Raw genomic sequence first — 13,971 nt, 5'->3', positions numbered from 1 at the left:
AGTTATGCTGGGGAGGTCACTGAAGACGGTGATGATTGGGAGGAGACACCTGGAGGTGTCCACAGTGAAGAAAAACGTTTCCAGTGTAAACTGTGTAAGAAGAGTTGGCGTAGTTCATATCGTCTCAAGATACACCAGCGTGTCCACACTGGAGAAAAGCCTTTAAAGTGTAAACTGTGTAACAAGAGTTTCAGCCGTAAAGATAGTCTTAAGATACACCACCGTGTCCACACTGGAGAAAAACCTTTCCAGTGTGAACTGTGTGACGAGAGTTTCATTAGTTCATATCAGGTTTTGAAGCATCAACAGATGCTCCATAAGGGAGAAAAACCTTTCCACTGTAAATATTGTGACAAGAGTTTCAATACTAAAGGGATTCTGAAGACACACGAGCGCGTTCACACTGGAGAAAAGCCTTTCCAGTGTAAACATTGTAACAAGAGTTTTAGTGTTTCAACTACTCTTAAAAGACACCAGCGTGTCCACCCTGGAGCTTTCCAGTGTAAACTTTGTAACAAGAGTTTCAGTCTATCAAGTCATCTGAGGGAACACCAGCGTATCCACACCGGAGAAAAACCTTTCCAGTGTAAACTGTGCAACAAGGGTTTCAGTAGTTCATATCGTCTCAAGATACACCAGCGTGTCCACACCGGAGAAATACCTTTCCAGTGTAAACTGTGTAACACAAGTTACAGTACTTCAGCTGGTCTTCAGATACACCAGCGTGTCCACACTGGAGAAAAACCTTTCCAGTGTAAATGGTGCAACAAGAGTTTCAGGGAATCAAATACTCTGAAGAGACACCAGCGTGTCCACACTGGAGAAAAACCTTTCCAGTGTAAACTGTGTAACAAGAGTTTCAGGGAATCGAGTCATCTGAAGGCACACCAGCGTATCCACAACGGAGACAAACCCTTCCAGTGTAAACTGTGTAACAAGAGTTTCAGTAGCTCTTATCGTCTCAAGATACACCAGCGTGACCACACTGGGGAAAAACCTTTCCTGTGTAAACTGTGTGACACGCGTTTCAGTAGTTCAGCTGGTCTTAAGATGCACCAGCTTGTCCACACTGGAGAAAAGCCTTTACAATGTAAGCAGTGTAACAAGAGTTTCTATGAAGCAGGTAAGCTGAAGAGACACCAGCGTGTCCACACTGCGGAGAAAACATCCCTCTGTCCATTTTGTGCCAAGAGTTTTACTAGGTCATCTGACCTGAAGAGACACCTTTGTATCCACACTGGAGAAAAACCTTTCCAATGTAAACTGTGTAACACAAGTTTCAACGACGCAGGTAATCTGAAGACACACCAGCGTGTCCACACTGGAGAAAAACCATTCATCTGTCCATTTTGTGGCAAGAGTTTTAGTAAGTCCTTTGCCCTGAAGAGACACCTTTGTATCCACACTGGAGAAAAACCTTACCAATGTAAACATTGTGACAAGAGTTTCATTGAATCGGCTAAGCTGAAGTTACACCAGCATGTCCACACTGGAGAAAAACCTTTCCAGTGTAAGCTTTGTAACAAGAGTTTCATTGAATCTCGTCAGCTGAAGACACACCAGCGTGTCCACACTGGGGAAACATCTTTTAATTTAGTCAGCTGACCTGAAGAATCACCATTGTGTCCACACTAGAGAAAAACCTTTCCACTGTTAACATTGTGACAAGAGTGTTAGTGAGTCAGGTTCTTTCGAAATCATTGACAAGAGTTGTTACAAGAGTTTCAGAGAGTTTCAAGTGAACCGAAGAGACCAGTATGTCCATACTGGGAGAAAGAAATCCCACTTGTGTAAACTGAGCGGTGCAGGCTGCTCAACAACCAGTGGTGTGCACAGATAGACACTAGGGGCCCTTTTCCTTCTGGACAAATGTGCCCTTTTGAAGAAAAAAAACGTTTTTTGTTTTTATGTTTTTTGTACACTGTACACTGTGTACAGTATGTGGACCATGGTGACATGGTCTTGATAAAAAAGCTTCTAATATATTATTTAGGCCCCCAAATCTATAAATCTCACACTATTAAGGCAACCGTCCGGTTCCACGCGCTGCACACGGTGCCCTTTTTTTTCACTTGAGCACCTGCCCCTCTAAATGTCTGTGCACGCCACTGTCAACAACACTGCTGGCTGGCTGCAGTTATATAGTGCTCAGTATGAATGGTCCTTTAGGCTGCTCAACAGTGCCACTTTAAGTCACCCCTCAGTATTGCAGGTGTCTGTACTCCAGACAGACAAACACATGCGACCAGTTCTGTTAATCGGACAGATCCATCTTGATCACATGACTATAGAGATGTGTAGTGATTTGTGTGATGTTTGGACAGAATCTGTAGGAGTAATATAGTTATATATATATATATATATATATATATATATATATATATATATATATATATACACACACACACACACACACACACACACACAGCTCCATCTCAATGAATTAGAATATTGTGTGCCTGAATATTGTGTGCCTGATGGAGGGGAAAAGGAACTGGTTGGAATAACGTGTTCCTTCCACGCGCTATATATGGGGGCTAGGTTGGCGGAGGGTGTGTCGAGCCCAGGATCACATTGATTAGATAATTGACACATGGGAAGTATTCTCAATTCATTGTGCCTAAAGTGAAGTAATTCAAACCTTTTTATTTTAATCTTGATGATTATGGCGTACAGCTCATGAAAATCAAAAACTCCTATCAACAAATTAGAATATTTTACGAGACCACTAAAAAATATATTTTTCTGTGGGGTTCAGCACACACACGGGAAAGTGGGTGGAACGGAAGGGAGCTGCCTGACACAATTTTAATTTTGTTTCACTTTATTATTCATGAATCGCCAGAACATATTTTCTTAATCGGCGTGGCTAGCGATTCAGGGCTTGAGCCAGGCTAGAACAGAGCAGTTTGCAGACAGTCTGCGGTCGCACTGAGTGCTCTGAAATTGGGCACACAGGCGGCTTGGTAAAAGGGAGGAGACAGCAGGACTGGGACTCGAGTCTGATATATGCGCTTGCGCTAACTAAGACATTCACTGGAAAACAATATTTTTGAATGCCATTTTTAGCCAGCATGAAGCCAAACGAGTAGCATAACTTGCTACCCACCAAGCAGGCAGTACAGTCTACAGTAGATACAACATCATATTTGTGCTAGAGGATGCCATTTCAGCCCTATGTATTGCTAATTATGTTGCTGTTTTGTAGAATGTTACTGTTTTGATGTGATTTGAATGTAGGCAAATAATTTAATTAGAATGCAATCTTGTTGGGTTTTATGCCCAATGGGAGCCACTACTTAAATTATTTTACTCATATATCAGTTACGGGGGGAAAAAAGTATGCATGCATTTTTAAGGAATTATGAGAATAATTATGACAAAGATCTGGACTGGGTCAATTTGTGAATTTTTATATATAAAAATATATAAAAGTGCCTGAGGCTTTTGATGTCATCTATTGGTTTAGTGTTACGGTTATTGGCTTATGTAGCCTATTGGCATAACATGTTCTCTTTGAGTTTTGTACTTTTTCTGTTTTGTATTATGTGTCTATGGAGTTAACAACTATAATAGACCCCCAGGGGTGGTTCGAATATTGAAATGTCTTCCCTGTGTATTTTTGGTTTCTTCCTGAAAGCTGAAATCCTTCGAGTCAAAAGGCCCAATCGAAATACACCACGTTAGTGGCATCACAATATCATCCCTTAGTGGCAGCGGTGGCCGAACGGATTGCGGAGCGGTCTTGATACCGGAAGGTCGCCAGTTCGAATCAGCGGTCCGACACGTTAAAATTACCACCGCTGAAGTGCCCTTGAACAAGGCATTGAACCACTACGATGAAATGTTCTATGAGCAGGGCCTGGCTGGAAACAAGTTCTTGAGCTTAGCCCAGATACCCTGGGTAAATATAGTAATCATTTCATTTTTCATTTCCCCTACCTCCACCTTTATCATACCGCAACAGCTGTGGGTGTGAGCGGCTTCATTTCAGGTGGATCACCACCCACCTGAGGTATATTTTAATGAACTAACTGGTGGGTATGTTCACTTCATTTTAAGACTTTCTGTACACTTACAAAATCTTAATCCTAGTATAATGATAGTACCTGATGATCATGTTTTGAATCACTGCATGGTCTGAAAATACCGATGAATAGAAAGGATCCCAACAATGGGAACGACAACGAGCCATAGGCTTTCTTGGGTTTTAAATCCTCTTTGTACTTTACTGTGCTTTTTTTCCCCCTGCAAACTGTTCATATAGTATTCAATCAAAACCAGCTAGACTGAGCACTGCACCAGAAACAGTAGAGCATATACTTCTATAGGCCTACTGCAGGAAGTATACAGAAGAAAGGAGAGAAATTAAAGAGCTGAATTAGCTGAAGTAAGAAGGGAATATAGTGGTGTGTAATGTAAATTCCTATGCTGCATAGTATTACGCTATACGATGGCTCCCCCTAGTGACCGTTTATGGTATGTACGCTCCAGCGCTAGTGCGCATGTGCACAACCCTAATGTATGTTCGCCGATCGCTGCTATTGTTTTTCCATGGGAGGCTGAGGACGAGTAGGCTCAGTCAGCTGCTGCTAAAATCCACAGTCACAGAACAATAAGAAGAAGCGTGTTAACCACTGAAACACAGCAGGTGAGATTAACTAATTCGCGTTGTGTTTCATCCGTTTGTCTTGAATCGTCTTTTAAGATTTAAACTCTCGTAGATGTATTTATCGATTCTGACGTTTTGAAATCGATAAATACATCTACGAGAGTCTAAATCTTAAGGTGGTTGCACACTGGACGCGTTTTTCGGAAAACCGATGGAGAAACGCCGCTAGAAATCCGAAAAACGCGCTCGGTGTGTAGAGACCTGGCTACGATGGAACATGAATCGTATATCTGCTTGCTTGTACAAATGTACACATGTGATCATAATCAACCAGTATAGCCGCCGCATAGCTCGAGTCCATAGCTCTAATGCCGCCGCAGCAGCAGTAATAGTAGGCCTATATACATTATTTTATTATTATTATTTTATTATTAATATTATCACACAAATATGAAATTACCTACATAGGTTCCATCCTGGAGGTGATAAAATGGCCAGCAATGTAATAAAAAAAAGTCAACAACAAGATTCCTTGATCTCCTCACTGGTCAACAAAAACACCTTGAAGACCCTAACGGGAGTCCTCGTACAAGGTTTCTTCGACTATGCATGCACCTCTAAAGGCCCTTAAAACAAGGCTCCAGACTTCCCAAAACAAACTGGTCAGGTTACTACTTGGCCCCCGAACCCACCTCACCCCTGCCCACTTTGACAGGCTGGAATGGCTTAGGGTTGACGACAGAGTACAGCATCTTGCAATGGGTCTGGTCCACAATATTCGATACACCACCAAGATACCCATGTACATGTCTAAATACTTCCTTAATGTCAATGAAGTCCACACCCACAACACCAGAGGGAGTTCAACAAACCATGTGCAACCCAGATTCGGCACAAACAAGGGACTAAATTTATTTCGCTCCTATGCCACCAAAATGTGGAACGCCCTACCAACAGTCATTAAGACATGCAAATCCCTTGACTCCTTCAAAACTGCTCTCAAAGGGCACCTACGGACGGCTGCAATTCGAAACTGGTCTGGCCCCCGTAAAATCTGAATCCCCCACCCATCCCTTTTCCCTCTCTAAATCTTTTGATGAATTGAAAATGGTGGGCCCTATTTTAACAAGTGTAATGCTTTATGGTGTCGTCCTCACAGTTAACAGTTTTTGTATTGAGTTGTACTTGAAATGTACTGTAATTCTGCAAACTGTCAAATACTTCAATCAATCAATTGGTTGCATATCTTGTTGTAGCCCTGAAATGTGATAGTACAAGCGTCATGTGAACCATGGCTAATCGTGTTGATGCATAGCCATGGTTCACATGACGCTCGTACTATTGTAACCCTGAAGTTACATCACTGTGGCTATACTATAATCTATACATAATAATACATACATTATTTTAGAGAGAGTGAGAGAGGGGGTGGGGGAGAGAGACATTTAGGCTCTTCTAAGGATGTCTGTTAAAAGTGCCCTTTTCCTGCCCAATTAAGACCTGTGGGCCTTTTCATGTTTACATGGTAATTAGAACGCACTGCTTATTTTACTGTCCAATGACATGGGCCAAGTTATTATGGAATGGAACATCTTTCTCCATTAAGACATAAGATAAGACATCCTATGTACTACATTTCTGGTGTGAAATGGCACGAGGGACCCCCACAAAAAGACCACCCCAAAACAAGGTGACGCACGTAAACAGATGTGCCCTTTCGTGAGCTTTGAGCACCTGCCCCCTCAGCTCTCTCTGCACAGCCCTGTTCCAAAGTGTGTGTGTGTGTGTGTGTGTGTGTGTGTGTGTGTGTGTGTGTGTGTGTGTGTGTGTGTGTGTGTGTGTGTGTGTGTGTGTGTGTGTGTGTGTGTGTGTGTGTGTGTGTGTGTGTGTGTGTGTGTGTGTGTGTGTGTTAAGGCTGTCCCCAAACATTCAAGGTTCGAATGTTCGCTCGTTAGGGTTGGCACTCGAATCTTAATTAATGTGATTGAACCATTCGTTTATTTTATTTTAATTTCTTTTATTAAATAAAAAACATTATTATTTTTTCCCTTTTTTTTATTATTAACTCGAAAATATATCTCGGCGAGAATGCGATATGAGCATGTCAAAAAAAAGTAAGTTTCTAGTGCATTCCTGTCAGAAGTTATGAAGAAATATCTCCTAGTTCTGCTGTCCCATTCATTTGGTGATTGGCCTGGCTGCAGCTGAGGTGATTGACCTTTCTCACCTTGTTCTGTGAGAACAAAAGAGTTCCATTGAATGGAATGTCTGACGCGTCTCTCACACACACACACACACACACACCAGCACACCAGCATGATCGCTAGACAGGGGGAACCGTTCTTAGCAGCCATGATATATTAGCATATGCTCTCTTCAATGCGCTTCTGAGAATAATACACAGGTGGAACAAATAACGAGCAATATACGCTGTCTTAGCTGTTTTTGCGGAGCCACTTGACGGTGTGTGTGTGTGTGTGTGTGTGTGTGTGTGTGTGTGTGTGTGTTGGGAGAGACGAGAGAGATTGATAAAGAGCACTTAGAGCAGGGGAGACGCGCTGCGCTCTGATTAATTAGAAACAAATGGTCCGGATGTTCGCTCGAAAAATCCTGCCGAAGTTCGAGTCCTAAAAAAAGGGCTAAGGTACAGCCTTTGTGTGTGTGTGTGTGTGTGTGTGTGTGTGTGTGTGTGTGTGTGTGTGTGTGTGTGTGTGTGTGTGTGTGTGTGTGTGTGTGTGTGTGTGTGTGTGTGTGTGTGTGTTCGATCTCTAAGTTAAGTCTAGTTGTGTGATCCTCATTTACATGTTTGCGTTGTGTGCTGGGATACAACCTTGAGTTTGAGAGTTCCTGACTCTTCAAAGTAATGTCTAAATGGTTTCTACATCCTCATGAACCCAATAAAATGTTTTAAGATGTACCCTGTTTCAGAGAGGCAGCCATTGTGGATTTGCCCGGTATGGCTACCAGAAGTATAATTCAGCATGTCTTTTGTTATATTATGATGTTGGTCATGTCCATCCATGGTACAAACATCAGACATGTGCATAAAAGTGAATAATTTTGGAGTTTAGAGACAACAATGAATTATGTGGTTTTGCATAATCACAGTATAGCAATAAAATGGTATTCAGCTGCCCTTCTGAAACTGCTATCACACATTTTCTCACTCCTGGATGTCAGACGAATAAAATGATAGTATGATACCACACATGTCTTGTCCCTTTTAGTGGTACTGCACTGACATGCAGCATGTCAGTCACGTGCTGACAGCTCCCTGCTGCTTGAACTGAGGCAGAACATTAAAACCAGATTGGTTACTTTCACCTCATTCACTTTGTGTACACTTACATACATCTTATAATCTCAAGATTCACATGTTGGAGAGTTGGGCTGACACCACTAGGTCTCCAGTTATTAAAGTCCTTCCTTATTCACTTCATTTCAGACCAGTGTGTGGAGTCCAGACTGCAGGTGAAGATGAACTCTCCAGACTCGGTCAGGGACGTTTCTATTAAACAGGAACCTGAAGACATTTCTATTAAACAGGAACCTGAAGACCACCCACACCTCAGTAAGTTTCATGTTTCATGTGCTCTTCCTTTCTTTAATATTTTCTGTTCTGTAGGGCTGCCACAATTTTATTTTATTATTTGCACTATACAATAACAATGGCAAAATGACAAAATATCCAAATATGTAAATCTATGATCATTGGAATATCTCAAATTTATTTAATGTTTATTTTCTTATTACATATCTAAAAGCACATTGTATTTTGCACAAATGCAAAAGAAAACTGGACCATATAAGTTCACCTTGTGATTTTATTTACAGTATGGATGTAGGTCTCAAACCGATTTGTATGGTGTGTCTCTGTAGGAGACAAGGTGTCTATAATTGGCTCTGAGTCTGAACTGTGTGAGATAACAGATCTTTCACTGCTTTTTCTCAGCTTCTTGATTTGAGGTTTAACCATTTGAACCCTAGCATCCCTATATTGTGGGGGGAACAGTTGCCACATTGCAAGGGATTGGATGGAAAAAAAAGTAACTAAATATTTTACTTAAGTATTTTAAGGTTTTTTTTAGGTGCAACCACTCCTATAGACAGCTATGTGTGTCTCTGGCTGGCTGGCTGGCTGTGTCCGTCCCTGCCTGGCTGGCTGTGTCTGAGCACGAAAATTGCGTTTGGTTTGTTTGCACAACGAAGTGTCACTGTTGCGCAGCCTAACACAGCCTAACACTCCTAGCAGTTTGAACCGGACGTGAAAGTTGACCAGGTCACAGTAGTGGATCTTGGCCTTTCTATACTAGCGATCCGATTATTTATCATAACTAAGTCAATGTAAGGTCTAATCAAGCACCGAATTTTTTGCACATTACGATCCATAATGCACGCGAGTATTTTGGCCGTTTTTAGGTAAACGACACGGTCGGTTAGCATAACGGATGCTACTTATTTAAATGTTTTCCCCTGGATTATGGGGAATAAAACAAATCTCGGGATGCCGGTCATGGCATCGATTGCAAAGGTAAACTAATCTCGGTTTCTCGGGCCTGGTGCGGAAACAGTTAAGAGTATATGATGATTTGGGGTGTTATAGTTCAGTACAGTAGAGGGCCCACCTGGGGACCCCCACACGGTAACTGTCATTTCTCAACCATTTCCGACGTGGGGCGGCTCGCCGGAACCGGGCCGGCCCCCTGGTGCGTTCCTGGAGGTCTGGATATTCCAGGGACCCCTGGGGGACCCCCACACGGTAACTGTCATTTCTCAACCGTTTCGGAAGTGGGGAGGCTCGCCGGAATCGGGCCGGCACCCTGGCCACGTTCTTGTGGGTCTGGAACTCATGGACCCCCACACAGAGTTGCTCACTTAACACGGGTGTGATTTTTTTTTAAACATTCATATTAACATTCATATATAACTGCAATATTACCTGTAGTTAGTAACTGGTTAGTCAATCTTATCTTATCTTAATAGCTCATTACATGGATCATGGAATAAGTATGGATTTACATTTTTAGGAATCTGGTGTTGACTCATGTTATTTTTCTGCTCCTAGACATCCTGCACATGGTTGTGTGTAAAGAGGAGGTTTCTCCTGAACAGGAGATGAGCCCCAGTCTGCTCCAGGAGGAACCAGAGCCTCCACACATTAAAAATGAACAGGAGGAGCTACTTCAAAGACCAGAGGAGCCTGATGGGTCAATGTTGACATTACTAACAGTGAAACGTGAAGATGAAGAAGACATCTCTGCACACTGCTCTGAAGTTGAAGTTGAACTTGAATCTGACACTGAAGTCACTGAAGACAGTGATGATTGGGAGGAGGCCAGTGAAGGTCAGTCAGGGTTAAACACAGGGACAGGAACTACTGAACTGTTTGGGGAAAACCGGAAGTTGGAATCAAAGAGGTTGATGAAAAATACAATTAAATCAGAAATATTAACAGGGAAACCGTAATGCTCCCTTAATGTAATTATTACGTTCAGAAGAAGCTGAACAGGACGTCGGGATATGGGGATGAAGTTTCAGGTTTATATAAGAAAAGAAGTGTACAGGAAAAGTGCAGAAAATGTATCTTTTGGTATTATTTCTCATACGAGGTTTCTCTCGGCTACTGGCTGCTAGTCTCCACATGCATCAACAACAAACTAACGAAAACCCGGCTTTTCTCACCGGATGTCCGGTTCTAGATACAAAGCATCATGGGAAATGATGTTTTAGGAAACGCTTAGTAATGAATACAAATAGAAATTCTAAATGACATCAATATATACTGTAAATAAATCAATTATTTTTAACTCAATAAAGTCCTTTTAAACTGTAAATAGTAATAATATGAAATAAACAGCTTTCAAACATTATGCAATGAAATGTCACAAGATATTAACTAATGTAACCCAAATTAAGTTACAACACCCTAACAACGGAGTTGTTTGATGATGGAAGCTTTATTTTTTTAATTTTGTATCTGTACTGGCCAGTTTTAACCTGCCTCCCTCCTCCTCTTTATCTCCCCTCTACCCACCCCCACCTCTCTCTCTCTCTCTCTCTCTCTCTCTCTCTCTCTCTCTCTCTCTCTCTCTCTCTCTCTCTCTCTCTCTCAGGAGTGAGGTCCCAGTCTTCCCAGACTCGGTTCTCTTGTTCTGAGTGTTCATACTCCTTCACATCTCAGGTCTTCCTCCATAAACACATAAGGGTGAAACACAATGACCTCTACTGCCAAATGCTGAGGAATGGACAGATCACCTCATCAGCCTTTCAGCAAATCACCAGCTCTACAACCAGTCAGAAACAAGGAGACACTGATGAACCGAGCTCATACAGTCATCAACAGTCTACCAAGACTTTAACTCAACCAGGTGGACTTAAACCTTTCCACTGTAAAGATTGTGACAAGAGGTTCAGTCGGTTGGGTAACCTGAAGACACACAAGCGTATCCACGCTGGAGACAAACCTTTCCACTGTGAACTTTGTGACAAGAGTTTCATTCAGTCAAGTGACCTAAAGACACACATGCGTATCCACACTGGAGACAAACCTTTCCACTGTGAACTTTGTGACAAGAGTTTCATTCAGTCATCTAACCTGAAGAAACACCAGAGTGTCCACACTGGAGAAAAACCATTCCACTGTAAACATTGTGACAAGAGTTTCAGTCAGTCAGAGCAGCTAAAGACACACATGCGCATCCACACCGGAGAAAAACCATTCCACTGTAAACATTGTGACATGAGGTTTACTGATTCAAGTAACCTAAAGACACACCAGCGTATCCACACTGGAGAAAGACCTTTCCACTGTAACCATTGTGACAAGACTTTCAGGGAGTCACATTCCCTCAAGAAACACCTGCGTATCCACACTGGAGATAAACCTTTCCACTGTAGACATTGTGACAAGAGTTTCATTCAGTCATGTGACCTAAAGAAGCACCAGCGTATTCACACTGGAGAAAAACCTTTCCACTGTAGACATTGTGACAAGAGCTTCAGTGAGTCAGGTTCCCTGAAGAGACACCAGCGTATCCACACTGGAGAAAAACCTTTCCACTGTAAACATTGTGACAATAGTTTCAGGGAGTCACGTTCCCTCAAGAAACACCTGCGTATTCACACTGGAGAAAAAATCTAGAGTTTCAATTAGCTCATTGGGAGCATTAATTCAAACACCTGTATGTTGGTAGGGAGGTGAATAGAAAAGCAGAACTATTATGGATATTCATACTGCTCCTTTCAAAAGAGTTCTCTGTTACGACACGTCTTTTGGAGACATTCCGCCAGATTTTTTTGTATTCTTTTTTTTCCCCTGAATTTGTTCCTCAGTTTGTTTTGTCATTTTTGTTTATTTATAACTTCATTTTGTATATAGCAGACGATGCCACTGTTGTATTCCAGGGTGAGTCAGTGACTGGTGTAATGCAACTGAATAAATTAGTCTTGTTATTACAACATTGTTACACACAAGACAATCATCGATTTTCTGATCAAATCTTTCAATCCAGTTGAACTGCCTCACATGCGCATTTGATACGTTTGTGTTGATCAGGTAGTGGAGTGCGCACACACACACATACACAATATTTTATTACTATGCCATAAGCCTAATGGTAAACACCAGCATATTCACACTGGAGAAAAACCATACCACTGTAAACAATGTGAGAAGAGTTTCAGTGTGTTAGTCAATCTTAAGACTCACCTGCGTATCCATACTGGAGAAAAACCTTTTGATTGTCAAGAGTGTGACAAGAGTTTCAGTATGTTAGCTGATCTTCAGAAACACCAGTGTCTCCACACTGGAGAAAAGCCATACCACTGCAAACATTGTGATAAGAGTTTCAGTGATTTAGGTGCTCTAAAGACACACCAGCGTATTCATACTGGAGAAAAGCCATACCACTGCAAACTGTGTGAAGAGTTTCAGGATGTTAGTTCATCTAAAGAATCACCTGCGTATCCACACTGGAGAAAAACCATACCACTGTAAACAGTGTGAGAAGAGTTTCAGTGAGTTAGGTAATCTAAAGAGACACCCGAGTATCCATACTGGAGAAAAACGTTCAAAAAAAATAAAACAAATAAAAAACACCATTCCAAACATAGGAAACCAAACGAAGAGGGAGAGAGAGATGGGGAGAGACATGCAGCAAAGGTCGTCATGAACAGGACTCGGAACACGCGATGTGCCTTCATGCCAAAGCCTATATATGGCATGCGCCTGGACCACTTGGCCAGCAGGGGCCCCTTGATGGCTAAACTTTAAGAAAACAAGAAACAGGAACTTAAGAATACTGCTACAGGCTATGCCTCCTTCAATGAGGCCCTGGCTCACAGATGTTCTTCCTGGCTAGCCTCAAGTCACACTGAACATCATCCCACCTGCAGCCTGCCTGCTCTTAAACAGGTGGGACACACCAAGCACAATCACAGTAATTGGTATCAATTATCTCATGCAAAGGCAAATCCAGGCCCATGAGTTGATCTGCAATTACTTACTCGCTTTAAAATGTTTTATTTTCAATAAACACCATTTAATACATATTTCAGGCGCCAAACACGTACAATGAAAATACTAAATAACATGAACAGACACCCCTCCTCCTCTACAGTGCTTGGCACCTTCCTGCAGAGGAGAGATAGGTGAAGTGACCAACACATAATTCCTACTTCTACAATCTTCCACACAGCCAACCATGCATTAGCAGGGTCCATGACTCCACACAGCCAACCATGCATTAGCAGGGTCCATGACTCCACACAGCCAACCATGCATTAGCAGGGTCCATGACTCCACACAGCCAACCATGCATTAGCAGGGTCCATGACTCCACACAGCCAACCATGCATTAGCAGGGTCCATGACTCCACACAGCCAACCATGCATTAGCAGGGTCCATGACTCCACACAGCCAACCATGCATTAGCAGGGTCCATGACTCCACACAGCCAACCATGCATTAGCAGGGTCCATGACTCCACACAGCCAACCATGCATTAGCAGGGTCCAGACTCCACACAGCCAACCATGCATTAGCAGGGTCCATGACTCCACACAGCCAACCATGCATTAGCAGGGTCCATGACTCCACACAGCCAACCATGCATTAGCAGGGTCCATGACTCCACACAGCCAACCATGCATTAGCAGGGTCCATGACTCCACACAGGCAACCATGCATTAGCAGGGTCCATGACTCCACACAGCCAACCATGCATTAGCAGGGTCCATGACTCCACACAGCCAACCATGCATTAGCAGGGTCCAGACTCCACACAGCCAACCATGCATTAGCAGGGTCCATGACTCCACACAGCCAACCATGCATTAGCAGGGTCCATGACTCCACACA

General features: G+C 42.6%; 2 protein-coding genes across 2 annotated transcripts in view; both read left to right on the top strand.

The window, feature by feature from the left end:
* Positions 1 to 12,174, top strand: part of LOC306928001 (uncharacterized protein) — a 55,155-nt gene extending 42,981 nt beyond the window's left edge. Inside the window, exons 6-7 of the mRNA XM_079507921.1 lie at positions 9,678 to 9,956; positions 10,726 to 12,174. Coding sequence (XP_079364047.1) covers positions 9,678 to 9,956; positions 10,726 to 11,753 — 1,307 coding nt within the window. The 3' untranslated portion in view covers positions 11,754 to 12,174. The remainder of the gene's footprint in view (positions 1 to 9,677; positions 9,957 to 10,725) is intronic.
* The window catches only part of LOC306927432 (uncharacterized protein), a gene marked incomplete at its 3' end in the record, with an annotated part of 84,007 nt that overhangs the window by 54,933 nt on the left and 15,103 nt on the right, over positions 1 to 13,971 (top strand). The window lies entirely within an intron of this gene.

The sequence above is a fragment of the Electrona antarctica genome (genome assembly GCF_951216825.1).
Source record: "Electrona antarctica genome assembly, chromosome: 8".
NCBI lineage: Eukaryota > Metazoa > Chordata > Actinopteri > Myctophiformes > Myctophidae > Electrona > Electrona antarctica.
Note: the sequence above shows the minus strand (reverse complement) of the source record. Positions and strands in the feature narration are given on the sequence as shown.